We start from the raw sequence: 22,822 nt of genomic DNA on the forward strand, positions 1-22,822 counted from the left end.
AAACATTTCTAAAATGGAATGATGGGTGATATCTGTGAGTTGTTCTGTAATATTTCATTCGTTATTAGATATTTGTTCTTTAGGTCAGGCCCTGTCACATTTTTACAAATGAAAATGTATGTTTCTTGTAGAATGTTCCACATATGAGACAAAAAAACAAAAAATATATATATACACAATTTACATAGAAACCCACATTATGTATGTTTTAATGTATTTTATGATGTTTTTGAAAACCAAATCAAACCAAATCAAATCATGTTATAAACATGCTAGTTCAGAGGTAATCTACGTGTAATACAAAAGTAATCTAGATACATTACAGTAATCTAATAGATTATGTAACTACAATTTCATAATTTATGTAATTTGTATTCAGGTACAGGCTACAATTTGTAAACAATCTATCTATCTATCTGTCTGTCTGCCTGCCTGTCCGTCCGTTGATCGTCCTTTTGCCCATATATTGCATCTGATAATTACAGATTGCGTTGCACTAAGAGCATTTCATTCTAATTTAGACTTTGCATGAACTGTGCCCCACAGCTCTGCCGGTTCACAGCACCTGTGCCTCATCTGGCCGTATATACAGGCTTTTGTGAAGCACAGTCCACTACCTCCCCAGGCCTCATGACGCTGCCCAACAGTGCTGCCTGTCCTTCGCCCATCAGTGTGGCCATCGACAGCACTCCAGCCTCAGAGCGGAGGTTTGACGGTAACGGAGGGCCTTCGTCCTCACATTTCCCTTCCATTGCAGAGGCATCTGTGTCTGAAGAAGAGAACCAGCCGCCTGCACCCAAGTCTCGCATGGCTCTGTCTCTGAGCAGACTCCTCCGTAGAGGATGCAATGCTCCGTCTGTCTTTGCCAGTCTGTCCCCGAAATGTGGTGTAGCTTCAGGGGGAGGCAAAGTACAGCCCCTCGGAGTGGAGCCACTTACACAACCACAGCCCAGGAGAATTGCAAAGTTAGTATGCTTTTTTCAATTTAAGATTTAAGATATTTTCCATAAAATGCAAACATTCAAGAGCCACTAATTAGCATGACACTTAACAAATGAATTACAGGTTAAGTACAGTATCGCATTTTGACCCCAGCTTATCTTCACTCTGCTTTTAACCCTGGCTAAATCAACATTTCACATGCACTTGTAAATGGGAAGCAGTGTTTTTTTCACTCGGGATTAAGAGACTTAATCTTTTGTGGTGTTTTTTGCAGTGCTAAATGGAGACAATCTCATGTTAAAAAATTATTTTTTCACTTTAAATTTAATGGTTAAACCTGGGCCTTTCTAAACCTTGCCCAAATGTAGTCATGGGTTGTTTTGATTTATGTTTCACATTGCTCACACTTTACCCAAGGTAAGCAGTTAATCCTTGGTATTCATGTAGTGGCATTTCACGCTGTCCATTTCTAAACCATGGGTAAATGTTCTTATTTGCATGCTTGAAATGTTAGTTCTAAGCTCCGTTTACACTGCCAGTTACATAATCGCATTCATTTTCAGAGGGGAGCGTGTGATTTTTGGCTAAAATTGGGCTGTCAGTGAAAATTTAATAGGATTTTCTTACAATTGTCCAAAAACAGACTTGTCATCAGACAGATTATAGATTTTTCATGGTTAGTCAGTCATTCATTCATTTATTCCTTCATATGTAGCCTACTAATGCACAAAAATGTACATTACAAATAATGATTGTCTTTGATTGCTCAAACTAGATAGGTTAAAAGCAGACCCCACACTTGGCCATGTCATGATTTCCTTCCTTCACAAACTCATTTTTTACTACAAGTTTTAACAACTAAACTACAAGTATACTCAGAAGTTTACTTGCACACTATTAGAATTTGCTGCAGTTTTACAGTTACTCACCACAAAACACCCACATACATTCTGTACAGTTTCTGCTGTATTCTGCACTGCATTATGGGCATTGTACCTCTTTTACAGTAGCTTACAGCTTCAAACTTAAAAACATAAACGTGGACTACTTTTGCACCTAAAAGTTAATGTTACACTTACAGTTTACAGTATAATTAAAAGTATACATTTATGTACCAAAAAGTTGACCAATTTAGTCCCGAGCTTTTGTAATTAGTACAATTGCAATTACATGTACTATTACATACAGTAGACATTAGTATACTTATCTGTGAAGTTCATTCATTCATTCATTCATTCATTTTCTTGTCGGCTTAGTCCCTTTATTTATCCGGGGTCGCCACAGAGAAATGAACCGCCAATTATCCAGCAAGTTTTTACGCAGAGGATGCCCTTCCAGCCGCAACCCATCGCCGGGAAACATCCACACACACATTCACACACACACACTCATACACTACAGATAATTTAGCCTACCCAATTCACCTGTACCGCATGTCTTTGGACTGTGGGGGAAACCGGAGCACCCGGAAGAAACCCACGCGAAGACAGGGAGAACATGCAAACTCCACACAGAAACGCCAACCGAGCCAAGGTTCGAACCAGTGACCAAGCAACCTTCTTGCTGTTAGGCGACAGCACTACCTACTGCGCCACTGCCTCGCCCTATCTGTGAAGTACTCAAATTTATACTTCATTTTTATAAAATGAACTGAAAGTATACTTATTTTTTCCTGAGGAAGTAGTACATTAAAATTCACAGTATTTGAAAACAGGAGATGAGAAATACCCAGATGTCTTACTACCTCTGAGAAATGCACATTTAGTGAAAACTTTAAAATCCCATGAGATCATAGGAAGGGATTTATAAATTAAAGTGAAGAAATGTGACTGACACTGTTAGCTCTTTGGACAATGACATACCTATATGGGTCATAAAAAATGTCATTTATTACATCCATATTCACACTATATAGGTATAGATCAGACTCATACTCTCATACAAGTGAGTTCAAGTTCAAATGCAGTATCTATAGTGAGACAATATGCTATTGTGGGAACACTGAGGGTTTAATATTGTATAGTGTAAAAGTTCAGATTAATAATACTCTTTTTTTTTTCAAATTGAAGGGATTGTTTAACCAAAAATTACAAATTACTTACAATTTATTCACAATCAAGTGGTTCTAATCTTTTATAAATTTCTTTTTTTAAACATAATACAATATATTCTAAGGAACAAGTGGTTTTCTAAGGATATTCTAAGGAACATGTTTTGGAACAAGTGGAGTATGAGTAAATGATGACCGTTTGAGTTTTTTTCTTCTGTTGAACATAAAATATGATATTTGGAAGAATGTTTGAAATCTGTTACCATTGTCTTTCAAATTGTTTGTTTTCCTACCATGAAAGTCAATGGTTACTGGTTTCGGATATTTTCAAAATATCTTTCTTTGTGTGTGTTCAGAAGAAATAACTCATGAAGGTTTCAGCAATGTTGAATGAACTATGCTTTTAAATGATGAACAGATACTTTTATTAGTGTTTGTACTTCACAATTTGACAGTACTTGAAAAATAACCTGACTTCTTTCACAGCTTTTTTCAAATCAAAGTTGACATCCCACCTGAATGCCGCATCTACCCTATCGATTCCGAAGACGAGGAGGACGACAGTCCCAATACAGCAAGAGGAGGTGTGAAAGAAATCATTTGCCCATGGGAAACTGTCACGAAACAAGATGGAGCAGGATAACGAAACCAAATGGAAGTAGAAGGAAATACACTGAACCAACACTTGTTTCATAAATATTGTGTCTTGCAATCCCGAGAAGGCTGTGGTTAGTAATGTATAAAGTAACCTGGTCTCTAAATTGACATGTTTGTTATTTTTGATAGATTTTAGGTAGTGCCTAACGTTATTGTAGCCACTGAGATGATTTTGTTATAAAGTAAAAAGAAAAATGTAAATATATATACGTATTCTGATGTCACCATTCTTTTATGACTGAAGGGGCCTTATTTTAAGAGAATTTCTTTTGTTTATCTGTCATCAGTTTGTTTAGTGGTGTGAACAACAGATTTTGTACTTGGCTTGTTTATTGTTTTATATAGCTGCGAATCATGCATCAACGTGAAATGCTATGAGAAATGTTATTTTCATAGAAGTAAATTTAGTAAGGCAGTACAACAGAATGTAAATACACGTTTGCTGTCTGAATGTATAACCTTTAAAATGTTTACAGTTCACTTGAAAATGTGAATTTGTTCATGACTCATGTTTAAATTGTGTAAGTGCCTCAATAAATGATTTTAAAGTTACCTATTTTGATGCACAATTAGTACATTTCATTGTATATATTGTGTATATTTTATTTATTTTTTCATTTTCCTCTTAATTACAAAATATCCTAATGATGAAAACTGGGCGCCTTTTATTTTAAAATAAAGCTTTTAGTTCCATTTTCTCATTTTTATGGCAGGGTCTTACCATGAATATATATAGATACATAGCCTATATCTATGGGATTTTACAAACGTACATAAATGTAAAATTTACATACATTTAAATGTATTATTAGTATTTATTGTTTTATGATTTAATTATTTTTTATTAAACTATTTTTTTAACATTTATTATTTATTTATTTTCAAAACATTTATAAGAAATCACTCATTTTCTTAGCCATAGTTCCTCATTTGATCGTCATGTTGTTATTATTTTAGGGGACTTTTATTTTCAGGACGTGCTGTGAGAGCATCGAGTCATCGACTGGCTTCACCGTCCTCTGCGGTTGAACAGCAGAGAGTAGCCGGATGCCTCAGCACAGTTTTTTGAGTCGATGAACACCTTTATAAAGCCGAACGGTTGTTGTGTTTCACTTTTCGACTCGGTAAGTTATACATATCAAACATATTCGTACGTGACTCCCCTTTCGCGTGAAAAATGTAAAAACAGTATTACCAAGCAGCGGTGTTTGACAATTCATCCGCTTCTCGTGTATTGTTGCTCAGCGCACATTTCACTTGATCCACTAGTGTCTGTTACTACATACATGCAGCTGTCGCGACTAGGATCTGGCCTGCTATTCCTGGCATATTCAGCCTTGTTAAACATGACACGTTTGACGATTTTGCCAAATGTATGAGCTTTCTAGCAGCACAAGAACATCATTTCCTGCCGTGTCGTATCAATGATGAAGAATGTTTAGCGACGAGCGATACTGAAAGTCCTCGGAAGGAATCGTGGTTTGTTTATAATCTGCGTTAAGCCAAATCACTGTCATAATGCAGTAAGTTTGATTATTATATTGTCAAATATAATATAGTGAGCTAGTGTCTGGACACACCTACTAAATATCCACAACACACGCGGATCTGACACTGGATTTCCATTTGATTGACAAGTTATCAATGTAAATATATATATATATATATATATATATATATATATATATATATATATATATATATATATATATATATATATACATAATATGTATGGCAGAATTTAGGCAAGATCTTGAATGTTCGTGATCTGCTATAACAGATGCACGACCGATTATTACATAAGCATCTGCATTGACCGTTGCGCCAGTAACTTACCTCGCGTTATAATAGGAGACTGTGCTAAGGTTATTTATTTGCATATATGCAAATTCTAATCACAAAATGACGGTCCTCTCTTTCATTAGTTCTTCAAGATGGTCTTGGACTTTGAGCGAAAATGAAGCGCAGTCTGTTTCTGTGGATCTCGTAGTTAAGGTAAGGACAGTCATTGTTTATGATATCATTAAGATCACTCTTTATTTTATTTTAAGGTACAATACTCGCTATTAACAAGAAGAAATCATCCCTTTTGTTGACTTTATCTTTGCTAATTTATGATAAACTCAGAATCGCTGATCTGCTCCAGAAAGGGAGTGCCGATAAATATTATGTAATTCTGTCTGACTATAGGGGTATGGGGTTACCTGTATGCCTGTCAAGGTTTATGTGTTTTTAGCCATATTTCTGGCATTGAAGGGTAAAGGCAGGTGTAGATGTGCACAAGGAGGAATGTCAGAGAGCTTTATGTCTTCCATCTTGTCAAAGAAGCAGAGCTGAACACTGCATGTCTGAACACTGTTTCTCAAGTCGGAATGTTCTTGTAAATTATTCCAGCTATTGAATAAATACAATCTGCCATTGACTTTGTTTCCATGGACATATTTATTTGCATGCACATTTTGGGATACCTTTAAAAAAAATTAAGCCTTTGATCAAATCTGAAAGTTTGTTCATGAAAAATGTGCTCTGTATGTTGTAGCAGCACTTGCAAAAATGTTTAAATTAAATGTTTATCATTGATATTTATTATGTTATATTTGATTTTAGATTTTTATCAATCAATTTAATAGTCATTTTAATGTTGTTTATTACTGACTGGATTTTGTTTAACTTTCCATTATATCTTTATTTTATATTCCCAATTTTTGCAGTCATATTTTGGCATATTGAATGAGAAAGCCAAGCCTTGGATAAAATCTAAAAAGTCTTATGAGGAATGTGTGCTGCTCATTGACACTATTCTGCAATGTGAAAGTTAGCTTTTTTCAGCAATTGTTTTAGAACTTATTATTTGTTTGCTTGTAGGGAAACTACAGGCAATAATAAATGTCAGTAATCAATCAAACTACTTGCTCTACAAACTACTGTTAATAATGATACATAGAAATAAATATAATATAATAAGAAAATATAAGTTTGCACCATCAGTACTGCAGAATAACATGCTGTGAAAAATCAATGGAGGTTAATGAGACTGGAAGTGTTGAGTCAAGAAGGTTTGAATGTCTGCACCCACTAATACGTGAAAGAATAAGATAAGTTGAGGACATTATCACAGCATCTTGCAAGTGCAAAAAAGGCTAATAATTAAATTAATATTTTAATTATTATTTAAAATAATTTTTCTATTGTTTATTGAGATTTTCAAAATTTTAATGATAATTTTTTTTATCTTCCCAGTATTTGGATGCAATTTATCATTTTTCAGCTATAGTTTTATATACAGCTTTATAAAATGCTGATTGCAATGTAGGCAAAGGGCTAGTTTAAGATTCTGATTTTATGATAACCTTGGATAAAAAAATCACGGTATCCAGAATTGTGACTACCGTTTTAAAATATATTCTTTTTAAATGTCTGTGTAAAAAATAACAACTTTCCCCATTGTACTTGATACATTTTTTTTGTTGAAAAATTTAAAATATTTTGGCTTTTAAAAAACATTTCAGGCTACATAAATATCATAAATTATTGACTTCTGCTGTCAAACACAGATTTCTTTACAGCTTACTCCACTGCACTGTTCAGGTCTGTGGCATGCTGGGGTGTTGATATGTAAAAGTTTTTTTTTTCTTCAGATGTTTTCTGAATCGTGGGCTTTTGCATTAGCTGTTTATGTGGATCCACCTTTTAAGCTGGAGATAAAAAAAAAAAAATTAAACATAAACAATAAAAAACATCGATATTAGTATAACGGTACAATAGAACGGTATAACAGAAAGTGTTTGACTTTTCCAAACCACGGTCAACCTTAAAAACGGTTATCGGAAGATAATGCCAATCAGAAGATAAAATCTAAAAAGTCTTATGAACTTAAAATCTGTGCTGCATTTGAAGTGTATGTTGTTTTAATATGATAACAGTAATACTTTATTCACATAGTAAATTGTATAACTGAATTAGAGTTGCAAGATTGTAATGTCAGTTTTTTTCCAATATTTAAATTTTTGTGATTTATATTGAAATATTTTAACAAAAAAATTGAATAGCTCAATGAATACTCTTATAGTTTTTTGGAATGATTTTGTAAAGGGCATGCAGAAAATATATTAATCTACCAGCACAGATAAATAAAGTAAAATAAAATAATCAATGTACAATAAACGTTTCATAGTCTTCACTGTGTAAATAATTATATAGAATTAATCTTTGTTAAAGCTACAGAATTTAATTATTCCTTGAAAGCCGAAAGCTTTAAACTTGCTTAAAATGCTTAGTCACAGGCTTTAAAAACACATGCAACTGATAAACTTGAAATGTATTATTTGTAAACAGAAATGACTCTACAATTTTCATGCCTTCTGAATTGTTGTACCTGGTCAACTATAATCCTGATTCCACATTGCAGATCTTGCGATTGAAGATTCACACATTGTGATATCGATGCCAAAAGATTTATTGTGCAGCCCTACTAACCAGCATGTAACTCAACAGATTATTTGATTATTATCTATAGATTATTTCAAAGCAGCAGGAGTAAATTTAGATTTAAAGCAAAAAAAAAACTTGATTAATTTTTTTTTTTGCAACGCTTTTAATTAATTTAATTTCAATGAAGAGAGTTCGATAAGGTTATATTGGTAATGCGTTTATTTATTTTTTCATCATAGCTGAAAAAATAGTTTTACTAAACAAAGGACAAAGCAGCCTTCAGTGGCTCTTGAAACTGTTCGCTAATGGTTAGGCCTAGAGTTATAGGAAAACATTTAAATAGTCTCTAAAGGCTTGTCATATATTAGGTAACCGCTCAACAGGATGTTATTTCTTCTTTCTACTCCACCTCTCTTCTCAGGGGATGTCGGAGTGAGATTGACGTATTGATAGACTCTGGATGCTCATGAGCTCATAATGAAGAATGCATCAGCTAACAAGATGGACGATGCTACCTTACACAAAGCCAAAACTTAACCTTTTAGCTAGACATTGATTTTGGTTAAAATCAGCCGTTAAATCAGCTGTCACCACCACGCTGTTAATGTCAGTAGATGTGCAGCATTACCTCACAGCATTACATTACAGTTTCAATCTGCTCAGAGTGACCATCACTGTGCTCGTAGTCAGATGATACTTTTAAGTTGTTTTTAATGGCACATCGGAAAATGCATTTAATGCTCCATATGAAGACTTTACAGCTACAGGGATTGTTCTAGATGTCTTTTGGGGATTGTGCCAGCCTTTTCTGAGTAATGCATTCTGCCCAACTGTTGAGATAAAGAGGGAAAAGGACAGTGAAAGCGAGAAAAAATAAAGATCAGAATCACCAATTTGGAGATGTGGACAGATGGACTGATTAAATATTAAGCAAAAATGTGTGTGCACAGTGCACCCTTTTTAAGATATAGATGACTATTAAATAATATTCAAAAAATTGTCATTATAATCTCACACTTTAGTCTATCCAGACCAATTTATGAACATAAGCATTATATTTAGAAAAATATGGCGAAAGCGTATTTTCATAAAGTTGCTATAAAAATTTCATATTTAAGAAATATTGTAAAAATACAAATCCTTTGTTGGATTTCAAGATTTCTGAAATAATGCAAATTAATAGTTCTAAATAATTTTAATGTACTTAGTAAAAAATAAATAATCGTTTAGTTTTGTGTGTAAAAATACTCCTGAGCAGTATTGAGGGTAACGCGTTAGAAGTAACATGAGTTACTTAACAATGTTACTTAAGTAACAGGTAAAGTAACACATTACTTTTAAAATACTGCTTCTTCACAATAGGAGTGATTTTGTAGTTGCCTGTCACTTTGGTTGGCAATCTGCTCTAAATGCAGATCTGTGTAGGTCTACAGCACAGAGAATACAACCGCCCCTGGGCAGGCTGAGAGGATCACATGAGCTCTACTGGTGCTCTTATTGCCTGTCGCTTAAGAAAGTCGCTTTTCATTTGCATAAAGTTGGGGATTCTCATCTTTGAGAATCGCTTGACACACCCACCTGGTCGCCAACGGTTGCTGTCACTCGAGTAGGTGGAGGTCGCCAGAAGTTGCTCACTTTCTTTTTAAATAAATGGTCGCTTGCTGATTTGCTTCTGCCTGTTGCTCGTAGTGTAAATGAGGCTTAAGTAATAATATTTGAGTTGCTTTTTTGAAAATGTAATGCTATTTACTTTTAAAAATAAATTGCTGAATTAAAATTAAAGTAGTGACAGTGAATCACGTAGTCATGGAGAGAATGTGTTCATTATTTTGAACACATCGTTGAACAGGAAAAGGGGGTTGTCTCAATGGACAGTGATTTTACTTAAGACGAATAGAACATAAGTAACAAACTTGTTGCTTTAAAATTTCAATAATCTGCATTTACGACACGTATAGCTGTGATGCTGTAATGCATTACTTGCCATGGAGTAACTCAATATTCTAAAGTAATTTTCCCCAGCACTAATCCCAAGTTTCTTATTGATTAACATTTTTTTGTTTAAATGTGAGGTTTGTTTAAAAATTCACCATCGATTTAAAAATAATAATAATAATTTATGCATGATAAATGTCACGTATGACTGATTCAATGCATCCTTGCTGAATAAAATCATGATCTGCTTTTAAAAATAATCTACTAACTCTTTATTTTTAGACAATAATGTATTGTAAGGAATATTTCAACATTTGAAAATGAATCTCAAAATAGTAATATGATAACTATAACTGTTAAGGTACATTATTATAAGGTACATTATTAGTCTTTATTTTTAACTAACATGCAAAGGAGAGCAGATTTGTAGAACTAACTATCCATTATGAGCATTTGAATTCCGTATAATCCGTTTCTGCTAAAACTTTTTGCACTCACAGATCCGATGGGCAAACAATCAGTCTTTGTTCTATCCACCAAGAAAAAAGGAAAAGCCAAAGCATTTTCCAGAAATTTTCTAAATGACTTGCTGCTGCAGGCTTTGACTTCTCCATCTGATGTTGTTTGAAATGCTTGTGTAAATCACTGCCTCCAGTCATATTGGAAGACACTGAGAATGTGTGAGTTGCAGTGTTAGTTGCACAAAGCTTCACCTGCCTGAACTTGTAGTGTTTGTGCTGTACAGAAGGTGTAACACACCCACAGTTGTTTCACTGGTTTAAGTAAGCGGGTGTGTAATATAGGTTAATAAGACATGCAAGGCACAGTTTTATTTTCTTGTTGCTTAAAACATTTTCTCATGGAAGTTAATTTCAGAATTGACTATCTGAAATCAGTTTTTATATAATGTTGAATAGGTCATACAAGACCTAGTTCCCCTTCATAAGGGAACTCCTACGTGTGTCTGTATAAACAGACTTAGGAAGTGCTATAGACGACCAATCACTTCTGACGATATGAAAACGGGACAATAAAATGCCAATTGAATTGGCGGAGCTTAGCTCCACAGCTGAAACTGATGAGCCAATTAGGGCTATATCTGTTGGCTGTTGGACTCAGCTCATCAGAATTGTTGCTTCAGAAATCTGAGGCTGAAGAACCTTTCTGCTGAGCTGACTTTCAATGCTGAAGAAAGCATTTCCTTCAACATTGCGGGAGAAGATGTTTTATCGACGGTTGAGCTGGGTTTCTCGTCCCCTTGGCGTTTCGCTAGTGATCTAAAAGAGCAGTTTCTTCAAAGAGCAAAATTCCCTAAGAGAGCACACGGTCGTGTTGCGCATCTTTTTAAAGATGTCGTTTCGACCATGCTTTTCTGGATGCGGTGGTTTCCTCGCCCGGATGACAGGCACGAGTTTTGCGTCACATGTTTGGGGGTCCAACATGTTGATGCGGTGCTCGCGGACAGTTCTTGCCCGCATTGTGATTGCTTGACTGTTGCACATCGGCGAGCTCTTTTATTAGGGCAAGTCACCCCTGCTGCTCCCTGCCAAGCGGTTAGCACTCGGGCAGGCCTGAGGGTTACAGTGGGGGCTATTCCGTCGCCTTCGGGCCTGCGGCCCCCTCGCTCCTCTTCAGTGCGTTCTGTCTCTGCTTCGAGTGCGAGCGCTGGTCCATCCTCCGGCTTGGCCGCGCTTTCATTAGATGACACTGGGGACGTGATGTCCATCGCTGCATCGGAGGGCGGGTTGACATGCTCCGATGAAGATCCGGACCCCCTGCCAGCCTCCGGGGCTGTCAGTGAGGTTTCTGACCTGAAGTCGGACATGTTAGCTAGAGCTGTGAACCTACACTAGTCTCACGGTTCGTTTACGATTATCATGCCATCGATTAGGGCTGTGCAATTAATCGAAAATCCGATTTCGATTTTGGCTTTTAACGATTATAAAAAACCATTAATCGAGATAAACGATTATTTCATCATGTACCGCCCCCTTTCCAGTTTACACGTGTAAAAACTTTTTGCCTCTGCAAAGCTCAGTTCCACGTGAAAATAACTAAAAGCATGTGCTGTAATGTAACTTTTGTAGCACGGGATGCGCATCATTCATATTTTTAAAAGAGCAAAAGAGCACGTGCTGTTGTGTGTGTGTGCACCGTGCTTAGCCTCGGACAGGTAGCGTGTGTGTATTTCCGCGTGCGCCGCGCTTAGCCTCGAACAGCAGAGCACACACACACACATCTAACGCGTTCTTATTGTGAGCGCTTTAATAGTCAAATACATGCACATTTTTGTTTAGTGATTATTCATATTAAACCCTCAATTGTGTAATAAACTAACAAGTTGAGAATCAAAAGACATGTGAAAGAGAAACCATTTCAGACTCAGAGCCGCACTATTCTTAAAGTGACAGCGTGCGATATTCCTGCTGCTGCCGACTGTTTTTATCATTAATCAATAGTAAAATCAAAAATACAGTGAAGATGCTTAAAGCACAGTTTAAACATAACAGATTTAATAACTCATTTCTAATAACTGATTTCTTTTATCTTTGCTATGATGACAGTACATTATATTTTACTAGATGTTTTTCAAGATACTAGGATTCAGCTTAAAGTGACATTCAAAGGCTTAATTAGGGTAAATAGACAAGTCATTGTATAACAGTAGTTTCTTCTGCAGACAATCAAATATATATATTGCTTAAATTGGCTAATAATGTTGAGCTATTAAATAGGTTTCAAAATATTCAAACCTGCTTTTATTCTAGCTAAAATAAAACATAAACCTTTCTCCAGAAGAAAAAAAAAATATAGGAAAAAAAAAGAACTCTGTTAAACATCATTTGGGAAATATTTATAAATAAAAATAAATTCACAGGAGGATGAATAATTTTGACTTCAACTGATAATCATTTTGAATAATCGTGATTACAATTATGACCAAAATAATCGTGATTATGATTTTTCCCATTATCGAGCAGCCCTACCAATGATTCGGTTCAATGCGATATCTCAGTGCATCACAGTGCATTGACTGTGCTTTTCATGCACAGTTTTATATTTTCTTCACAGCACCAATTCTTGCAATAAATTGTATGAATATATTTATTTATATACTATTTGTATTACAATTTTGTCATTTAATACAAACAGTCAGATATATGAACTGTACCTTTAAATAACATCAGCATTTAGCAAATAATATAAACAAATATAATTATCCAGCTCGCTTTCTGATCCTTGTCTAGTTCTTTTACACCCCTTTGATTGGTCACACCCTCAACAAAAATGGTCGTGATGGGCTCTTGCGCGCTGCGCTCTTCACAGATGAGTGATACTGATAAGCGGCAGGTGGCAGCGGCGATCACAGCTGATCCATAAAAGACACGGTGGAGAAAACTCTGCAGACACGCGCTTGTGTCTATATCTAGAATTAATGCTGTAAAACAGCCGAGAGGAGAAGAAAAGTCATGCCAGCAGGTCAAATGGGCCACAGTGAGAGAGAGAGAGATAAAGAGAAATGGAGTACTTTCATTCTCTCAATCGCAGTGAAATAGGTGCTTCTACTATAAATGTCACTGAAAGAATGATCCAGCAAACACACACAGTGAAATTGTGCACAGTTTATGAGTTTTAAGTCGTTGGAGTGTTGTAAATACTCACACTGGCCTTCCTCGCGACAGAGTGCATGTAAGATAATTGACGTCAATACATAACCGGTTATGATTATTACTGAATCGATACCGAATTGTCCGCGTCTGCATCTCGGTGCACCGAAGAAACAATTAATTTTGACACCCCTAATGTTAGCAGTGTTATTTCAGGCTGCTTTGGCCGTGGGACTGGAGATGGTTTGTCCCCCAGAACCGCGGCCGGACTGCTTAGACGAATGCTTCGTGGGGGCAAAGCCGAAGCCTTCTAGACCCCACGTCCTCTTCTTCCCGGAGGTACACAGGGAGCTCACGCAGGCATGGAGGGCCCCTTTTTTTGCCCGGTTCTCGTGCGCTCCCGCTCTCACCTCCCTCGATGGCAGAGCGACCTGGGTATATGAGGCAATTCTCCGGGTGGAGTGTGCTATCGCGGTCAATCTCTGTCCATGGGGCTGCACCAATCGGAAAGATTCCCCCAAACTCCCTTCCAAAGCGTGCAGGTTATCTGAGTCTTTCATGGTCAGAGCCTACACTACTGGGGGCCAGGCCGCCTCCGTTCTGCATGCTGTGGCCACCTATCAACGTAACCAAGCCGAGAAGCTGCCACCTTTGGCTGAACTTGGCTGATATAAGTAACGTTGACAAAGCTTGTTTTCTTAACACTCCCATATCCCAGGCTGGCTTGGTCGGCGACACTGCCCTTTTCTCTGGTTTGCGTTTGATGGACGAACGTGTCAATACAAAGTCCTCCCCTTCGGGCTCTCTCTGTCTCCGTGGGTCAAGCTCGCGGAGGGTGCTCTAGTGCCACTGTGGCTCGCGGGCATCCGCATACTCAACTATCCCACTGTCTGGCTCATTCTAGCCTCGTCCTGCGATCAGTTGAATATGCACAGAGATAAAGTGCTTCGGCACCTCGACCAGTTGGGGTTTCAGGTCAACCGAGAGAAAAGCAAACTTTCCCCTGTGCTGAGGATCTCTTATCTCGGGCTGGTGCTGGATTCGGTTGCTATGGTTTTGATCCTCTCCGAGGAGCGCGCCAGGCTGATGCTTTCCTGTGTAAACTAGCTTCACAGGAAGATAGTGGCCCCACTGAAATGTTTTTAAAATCTCCTAGGACATATGGCATCCTTAGCCGCGGTTATGCCGCTCTGTTTGCTTCATATGAGACCACTTCAACGTTGGCTTCACGATCGAGTCCCCAGACGGGCATAGCGTGCGGGTATGCACCTGGTGCACATCACTCCGCTGTGTGTCCGCACCCTCAGCCCCTGGACAGATCTGGCTTTTATACGGGCCGGAGTGCCCCTAGGGCTAGTATCCAGGCATGTTGTCGTAATGACAGATGCCTCCAGCACGGGCTGGGGGGGTGTGTACAACGAGCATGCAGCCGCAGGTTCGTGGTCCGGACCCCGCCTGCATTGGCATATCAACTGCCTAGAGCTGTTGGCAGTGTATCTGGCTCTTTGCCACTTTTTACCGGTACTGGAGCAGAAACATGTGCTGGTCAGGACGTACAGCATGGCGATGGTGGCTTATATCAACTGTATAGGGGGTATATGCTCCCGCCGCATGTCTCAGCTCACTCGCCGTCTGCTCCTTTGGAGTCCCACGCAGCTGAAATCACTGTGTGCCATCCACATTCCGAGTGAGCTCAACCGTGCAGCCGATGTGCTCTCACGGCAGCTAATGTCCCGAGGAGAGTGGAGACTCTATCCCAATTCGGTCCAGCTGATATGGGCGCGCTTCGGGGAAGCCCAGATCGATCTGTTTGCTTCCACCGAGAATGCACATTGCCAGCTGTTTTATGCCCTGACTGAGGCCCCCCTCGGCAAGAATGCACTGGCTCACAGCTGGTCAGGCTAGAGCATCCTCTACGAGTCATGCCTACGCCCTGAAGTGGAGTCTATTCTATGAGTGGTGCGCTTCTCGCTGAGAAGACCCCCGAACTTGCCAGACTAGCATTGTGTTATCCTTCCTTCAGGATAAGCTGGAGCGAAGGCTGTCACCCTACACACTGAATTTTTACGTGGCAATCTCTGCTCATCATGACGCGGTGGATGGCAACACGCTTGGGAAGCATGATCTAATCATCTGATTCCTCAGAGGTGCGTGGCGGTTAAATCTGTCCCGCCCCCCTCTCATGCCCTCTTGGGATCTCTTAATAGTCCTAGCGTGTCTGCAAAGTGATTCGTTCGAGCCACTCAATTCGGTATCACACAAAATTCTGTCATTAAAGATAGCTCTGCTAATCGCATTGGCGTCATTTAAGAGAGTTGTGGATCTGGAGGCATTTTCGGTCAGTGAATCGTATCTTGAATTCGGGCCCAGTTACTATCACGTTGTCCAGAGAAACCAGCCTGACTATGTGCCCAAGGTTCCTACCACCCCATTTAAAGATCAGGTGGTGAACCTGCAAGCGCTGCCTTTGGAGGAGGCAGGCTCAACTCACTCACTGCTTTGTCCCATTCATGCTTTGTACCTTTATGTGGAACGAACGCAAAATGTTAGATCATGTGAACAGCTTTTAATCTGTTACAGTGGTCGGCAGAAAGGAAGTGCCGTATCAAAACAGAGGTTGGCTCACTGGTTAGTTGATGCCATCGCCCTCGCTTCTCAATGCCAGGGCGTGAGAGAGCACTCTACTTGAGGGGTCGCTTTCTCATGGGTGTTATCACGCGGTGTCTCTCTCACAGATATCTGCAGAGCTGCGGGTTGGGCAACATCTAACGCATTCGCGAGGTTCTATAATTTTTGAGTGGACCCAGTTTCCTACCGGTTATTGGGTAACCTCAATTAATCGGGGGGAAATTAAGCTTGGTGTCACAAACTCTTGCTGCGCCATGCTCCCTAACCCGGAGATGCGTTTGATTTATTTATTTATTTTCTACTCTACTAGTAAGTTTCCCTTCTCAGGCGAACCCTAGAGAGTTCCTCCGAGGCCCTCAGCATCGACTCGGCGGAGGAGTTTGGGCTTGGCAAACTACACATCAGGAGTGTGATGGGCTTTGGCTGCTGTGGTGCTTTCCATACAGTCTCCGTAGGAGTTCCCTAAAGAAGGAGAATTTCCTGGTTATGTACTTAACCCACGTTCCCCGAATAGGGAACGGAGACGTGTGTCTCCACTGCCACAGCACCTGAGTCTCCAGCTGGGAGCTGAGCGATCGGCTCTTTAGCAGGCAAAATTCTGATGAGCTGACTCCAACAGCCGACTGATAAAGCCCTAATTGGCTCATCAGTTTCAGCTGTAAAGCTAAGGTCCGCCAACTCAATTAGTATTTCATTGGCCCATTTTCATATCTTTTGAAGTGATCGGTTGTCTAAAGCACTCCCAAAGTCTGTTTATACAAACACACGTCTCCGTTCCCTATTCGAGGAACGTGGGTTACGTACGTAACTAGGACGTTTTGTCTAAAGATGAAGTGTATGTTCGGGAATTACATATTTTATTTTATTTTTATCACAAGTACATTCTCTCAGAGAATTGTTTAATTCAATTTTACCAAAAACAGTTATAGAATTTTTATTATATGTTAAATTAAAAATGTTTTGTTTTATTGCCATTTGTTTTCCTTCTAGCATAGCCTTGACGTGGCATTAAAATTAGAGCTGAATAAAAAATTTATTGTGCTGTATGCTCTACATACAACCGTACGCTACCTGACAAAAGTCTTGTCGTCAATCCCAGATATAAGAGCAACAAATAGTAACTTGACTTTAGTTGATCATTTGAGTAAAAAAAAAGTAGATTTTTTTTTTCTGATAAATCATATGTTGAACTGTATGTCAATTATCACAAATACTGCAGAAGACCTGTTGGAACTTGCATGGACCCAAGATTCTCACAGAAGTCAGCCAAGTTTGGTGAAGGATAAAAATCATGGTTTGGGGTTACAATCAGTATGAGGGTATGTGAGACATCTGTAGAGGGGATGACAACATCAACAGCCTACTTTGCCTTTCATATAAGACACTTATGATCAAAGTCAAGTTATTATTTGTTGTTTTTAAAACTTGGATAGGTGACAAGACTTTTGTCAGGTAGTGTACTCTGCTTGCATCCACTTCCTTACAAATACCACTCAAACCAAAAAAGAAAAAGGATAGAAAAGGTTTTAGTGAATTACAAGAGTGTTTATAGTAAGCTGTGTTTATGTTTATAAAAACCAACTTATAGACTCAGTCGAATGCACATGTGCTCTGCCTTGTGAAAGTTTGAGTGTACTCTTAAAAACAAAACTTGGCTCGATTCAAGAAAGAATAGCGATTGATTTTGAAATTTTGAGTTGATTACCTTTTCCTCAGAACAGATTTTAAGCAAACCTCCAATTTAACTATATAACTTATAGTTCCATTCAAAAGTACAAGTACAAAATGCATACTAGTACAAAATGCATACAAATTCTTCACAGTCTAGAACAGAGATGCCCAAACTAGGGCCTGCCGACCAAAGTTGGCCTATGGCCCACCATTCCATCTGAGAAGAGAGGGAGAATGATTCAAATTTAGTGTAACCTTTCATTTCTTTGTTTGATTGTTAAGTTACGAAAAAGCTAACTGAAATTAAGTTTCAATTAAAATGCTGTAATTTAGTTTAAAATGTACATACTGTTACCCAAGAGACAGAGGACAATGCAGAGACTTGGGTCAGCGAATCAAGGCAGTCAGATTCTGTTTGACTAGTTTATTTAGCATTGAACTCCACTATGTTATAAATGTGATTGTTTTTTATTGCAATAAGTTCTAATTTAAAAAGTTATACTGTATTATTATAGTTAATACGATTCAAGGTGATGTTTACTATTTATTTTTTAAAATTATGAAATTAATTAGTAAATTACCTATGGCAAATTTAATGTGAAATAGTTTGATATATTTATCTTCAGCCCACAGTTTTCAATGGTATTTAGTTTTTGGCCCTTCATAATATAAAGTTTGGTGCCTGGTTTAGAAAATTAAGAAATTTAGAAGAAAATGCATAATGATAATACTACAGATCACAAAAGTACACATGTCCATAGTTTTAATAAAGAAATGAAATTCTCCCATATATCAACTTTCTTATGATCGCCATTCATTTTGGTTAACATTTTTTCGTATAACAAATTCTTAAACATGAATACCATCCATAATTTAAGTGTAGAGCATTGAATGTCTTTCCCAAACCTCAGTATTATACGTGCTTCTATAGTTATAAGGTTATACAGTTATAAGGGAGACATATCATTCGTAATATGTGGGACCTCAGTTTTATCACCTAAATGACATTCTGGGTGAGAGAGGAATATTAAATCCCAGGCATCTACCTAAATATCTTAACACCAAAAAGGGTTCCCAAAAGGGTTGACTCTTTGTACAAGCAAAGCTCTAATTAAAATAAACAAAATGACTAGTAGAATAATAAAGAACAATGTGTTGTCTTTATTTGTGTTCCTTCAAAATATAATTCTGCTCAGATGCATAGGCTCAGTGAAAGACAGTATTTTCACTCTACAAAGCCTTTGATGCCCTTTTATATCAGATGCTAAGTTTGCCTGTGGTGTTTTCCAGATTCTAATTCAGCCTCATCTCTGTAATTAACCTGTCACAGGTCTGACTGCTTCACCTACCTGTCACCCTGGCAGAGCAGGAAGCTCAGCGTGTGGAGGAGCTCAGCCCTGGCAGCATGGTGTCTGCTGTGGGGAGCGGCCCCGTGCCCAGTCCTCAGAGCGAGGCTGTGACCAGTGAGATGCAGGAACTCTCTCTGCAATCTGTCCCGAGCCTGCTGCCATTGAAGGAACGCAAAAATGGTGAGTTAAATGCACAGTAAGACTTGTTTGTTAGGAAATGTCCTAAGGCTTGGCTTTTAAATGTATAACTTAATTTAAAAAAAACTAGATATAGTGAGGTGGTTTTGTTCTCATCACAATTTATCCATCTATTGAGTTTATGGTTTATGTAAGTTTTGGACTCTTCTAAAGCATAATAATCCTATAAAATATTTGCAGTTTTTTACCAAACATGAAAAACAGTGCTAAGTCTGTTATTAGTCTTTGTTTTGGTCTGAAAATCCACCCACTGCCATTTTACGCAGTTATGTTTTGGCACCTCAGGTTGCTTTCTTTTAAGACACTGTATTTTATTTTAGTTTTAAGGACTTTTTCAATATATGTGCCTTTGGCCGAAAAAGTGACCTCCAGCAGCCTCTAAAATGAGACACAGATTCATGAGGTGTTTTTTTATTTACAAAACTATACATGTATTACAAATGTAAAAGTTAGCTGAGCAGCTTACAGTCAAAGTTCCTTCAATGAAAGTCTGTTCACTTGTCTGCCATTTTTACAATGCCCAAGACCAAAGTCCTGTCTAAATGAATGGGGGAATTCTGAAATCTCAAAAACTGCTCACTAAACTCTCAATTAAATTACCTTTTTTAAAAACTGACCTGGCCCATTATTGTTGTTGTCTAAGCCCTAATTACGGTTACATTTTACATTGACAAAAATTTTCTGTTTGTTCCTACTGTGCAAAGTTGCCTCAACACCAAACTCATTTATGGATTTTCACTAGTAATCAGAGGACACTGTTAGAAACACTTTAAGGATGGAGACAAAACCTGAGCAAAGACTCGAAAACACAGACAAGCAAATCTTTACAGACCCTTTCGCCACAAAGCATGTAGATATAAAGACTGACAGTTGGCTATTTCGACTGGAAGGCAGGACTTTCTTCGCTGTGGAGGCCATACTGAGTGTTGCACTTTATCCCATTCATAGTAATGCCAATGAACCATCTTTTTATATCTATAGCCTTTGCTTCAGGCTTACAAACTCCTTCCTGATGATATCGACGTTTGTGTGACAGAGGAGGCACGAGGGTGAAAAATTCCTATCCAACATTTTAAATTCATTCTACAATAATTAGTTCGACCAGTTGATGTCAATCCTACATACTGCACCTTTTAAAAGGAAACATAGAATTAACAAAATGACCTTGAACAGACTATGAATATCCCCAAAACGTGTCTTTTCATTGCGATATTACATAATGCAGAATGGGAATACAAAGAGAAAAGAATCATGAGGAACAAAACAAAGTCAAACTCGAGATTTGACCACAGATATGCAATGTTACATTAAAACACCAAGCGTAATTTTAGTTTCAAAACAGAGATAAATCAAACGAAAACCTAAATGTTCTTCTTACATCACTATATAATTTTGTTTGTAGAGTAACCATGTCAAACCAAAGCTTTTCCTTGGTGGTCTGTGTCATTTTTGTAACAGCATGCAGTTTCACTTTTGAAAATTTGAGACAGCCTTGGTTGACTGTGCTTATGCTGACATCTTTAGGTCCTTTTAAAGTAGGGCTGTGCAATTAATCGAAAATCCAATTTCGATTTTGGCTTCAAACGATTATGAAAAGGCATTAATCGAGATAAACGATTATTGCATCATATACTGCCCCATTTTCAGCTGAACACATGTGTTGCTCTTAAAAGCGCGAAATAGCGCGTGCTTATGTGTGTGTGCAGCCAGAAGCATGCGGCCGGTCAGCATTCGGTCTCATTCGCACACTGAGACGAGCAGAGGAGCGCAGACATCTAAAGTCATCTTAACGTGAGCGCTTTAATGGTCAAATCGGTGTCAAAACGTGGTGTTTAGAGATTATTCATGTTAACCCTCATTTGTGTAATAAACAAACGAGTTGAAGATCAAAAAAAGGCTTTTAAAAACCATTAAAGAGACAGTGCACTATTCTTGCTGCAGCCTTTTTTTATCATTATTAAACAAAACGAGAAAATCTCTCTCTGCTCTTGACTGAAGGATTTTTGTTGCTAAAGTGTTTTTCTTACAGTGAAGATGCTTAAAGCACAGTTTATTTAATATTTTTAGTCTATTGTATTTATTTCTCTTTCCATTGCAGGGTGGAAAATAACTGTATATATGAAGTTGAAGTCAGAATTATTAGCCCTCCTGAATATTAGCAACCATTTTCCTCCCCAATTTCTGTTTAATGGAAAGAAGTTTTTTTTAAAACTTATTTCTGAACATAATAGTTTTGATATCTCATTTCTAATTACTGATTTCTTTTATCTATGCTATGATGACAGTACATAATTTTCTAGATATTTTTCAAAATACAAGCATTTAGATTAAATTGACATTCAAAGGCTTCATTAGGCAAGTCATGTTGTGTAACAGTAGTTTCTTCTGCAGACAATCAAAAATATATTGCTTAAGTGGGCTAATAATATTGACCTTAAAATGGGTTTCAAAATATTTAAATAATATTCCTTGCTTTGTTAAACATCATTTTGGAAATATTTATTAAAAAAAAAAACAATTCTCATGAGCGCTAATAATTTTGACTTCAAATGATGATCGTTTTGAATAATCGTGATTACAACTATGACCAAAATAATAATGATTATGATTTTGTTGCATTTATTCTTAATTAGTTGAATTAGAATTTGCCTAGATAGATTTTTAGCTTTTTTTGACTTTATGAATAATTGCGTTTGCATTGATGGACAACATAATGGTCTGTTTTTGTAAACATTTGCCTTGGATACACAGTTAAAAGGCAATGATTAGCCCTTATGTGAAATATTAACTTTTATTTCTTGTTTCAATATTACCCAAGTGCTGTTGTAATGAAGAGACATTAATGATTTGAAGCTTGTGTTTATTTTTAATTGATTAATTGTTTTATTTTTTTAGGGCGACTATTTTACCATCGCCAACCTTTTGACTAATTCTTGCTCTTTTCTGTATTATTATTGGTCCTTGTCCCTGCCAAATAAATATGAAAATAAATTAATTAATAAATAAAAAGAAGAACAAATTTCTTAACACATTTATTTTGTCTTTGTCTTGATGGCAGTACATGATAAATGTTGTTAATTTATTAAGCCAATAATTTTACCTTCAGCTGTATAAAATGTAGCCTAAATTAATTAAATACATTTGCAGAATGAGCTTACAATAAAGTACAATAGCAGAAAAAAAACTTGTTTAATGAAGATAAAGGTCCTCGATTATTAAAAATGTTAATTAAATGAAAGTTCATTAAAAATAGAATGTTCCTATTCAGTTTATTTTTTCTGAAACCCAAATCCTGCAAAATGTGCACTCTTTTTGTGCATATCCAAATGTAGGACCATTAACATGATTAATGT

General features: G+C 37.3%; 2 protein-coding genes and 1 long non-coding RNA gene across 15 annotated transcripts in view; 2 read left to right on the forward strand and 1 right to left on the reverse strand.

Annotated features, from left to right (window-relative positions):
• The window catches only part of rgs9b (regulator of G protein signaling 9b), a 44,211-nt gene extending 40,010 nt beyond the window's left edge, over window positions 1-4,201 (forward strand). Inside the window, exons 18-19 of one of the 2 annotated variants that reach the window (XM_021480167.3) lie at window positions 547-965; window positions 3,479-4,199. In XM_021480167.3, coding sequence (XP_021335842.2) covers window positions 547-965; window positions 3,479-3,635 — 576 coding nt within the window. In that variant the 3' untranslated portion in view covers window positions 3,636-4,199. 2 annotated transcript variants of the gene reach the window in all.
• Window positions 1-22,822, reverse strand: part of LOC141376790 (uncharacterized) — a 49,637-nt gene that overhangs the window by 7,026 nt on the left and 19,789 nt on the right. The gene's annotated exons all lie outside the window — the stretch shown is intronic.
• Window positions 4,677-22,822, forward strand: part of mrtfab (myocardin related transcription factor Ab) — a 70,606-nt gene continuing 52,460 nt past the window's right edge. For 7 of the 12 annotated variants that reach the window (XM_021480117.3, XM_073917681.1, XM_073917682.1 and 4 more), the window contains exons 1-3: window positions 4,677-4,773; window positions 5,575-5,644; window positions 19,253-19,451. In XM_021480117.3, the coding sequence (XP_021335792.2) occupies window positions 19,328-19,451 (124 nt within the window). In that variant the 5' untranslated portion in view covers window positions 4,677-4,773; window positions 5,575-5,644; window positions 19,253-19,327. 12 annotated transcript variants of the gene reach the window in all.

The sequence above is a fragment of the Danio rerio genome, chromosome 12 (genome assembly GCF_049306965.1).
Source record: "Danio rerio strain Tuebingen ecotype United States chromosome 12, GRCz12tu, whole genome shotgun sequence".
Classification (NCBI taxonomy): domain Eukaryota; kingdom Metazoa; phylum Chordata; class Actinopteri; order Cypriniformes; family Danionidae; genus Danio; species Danio rerio.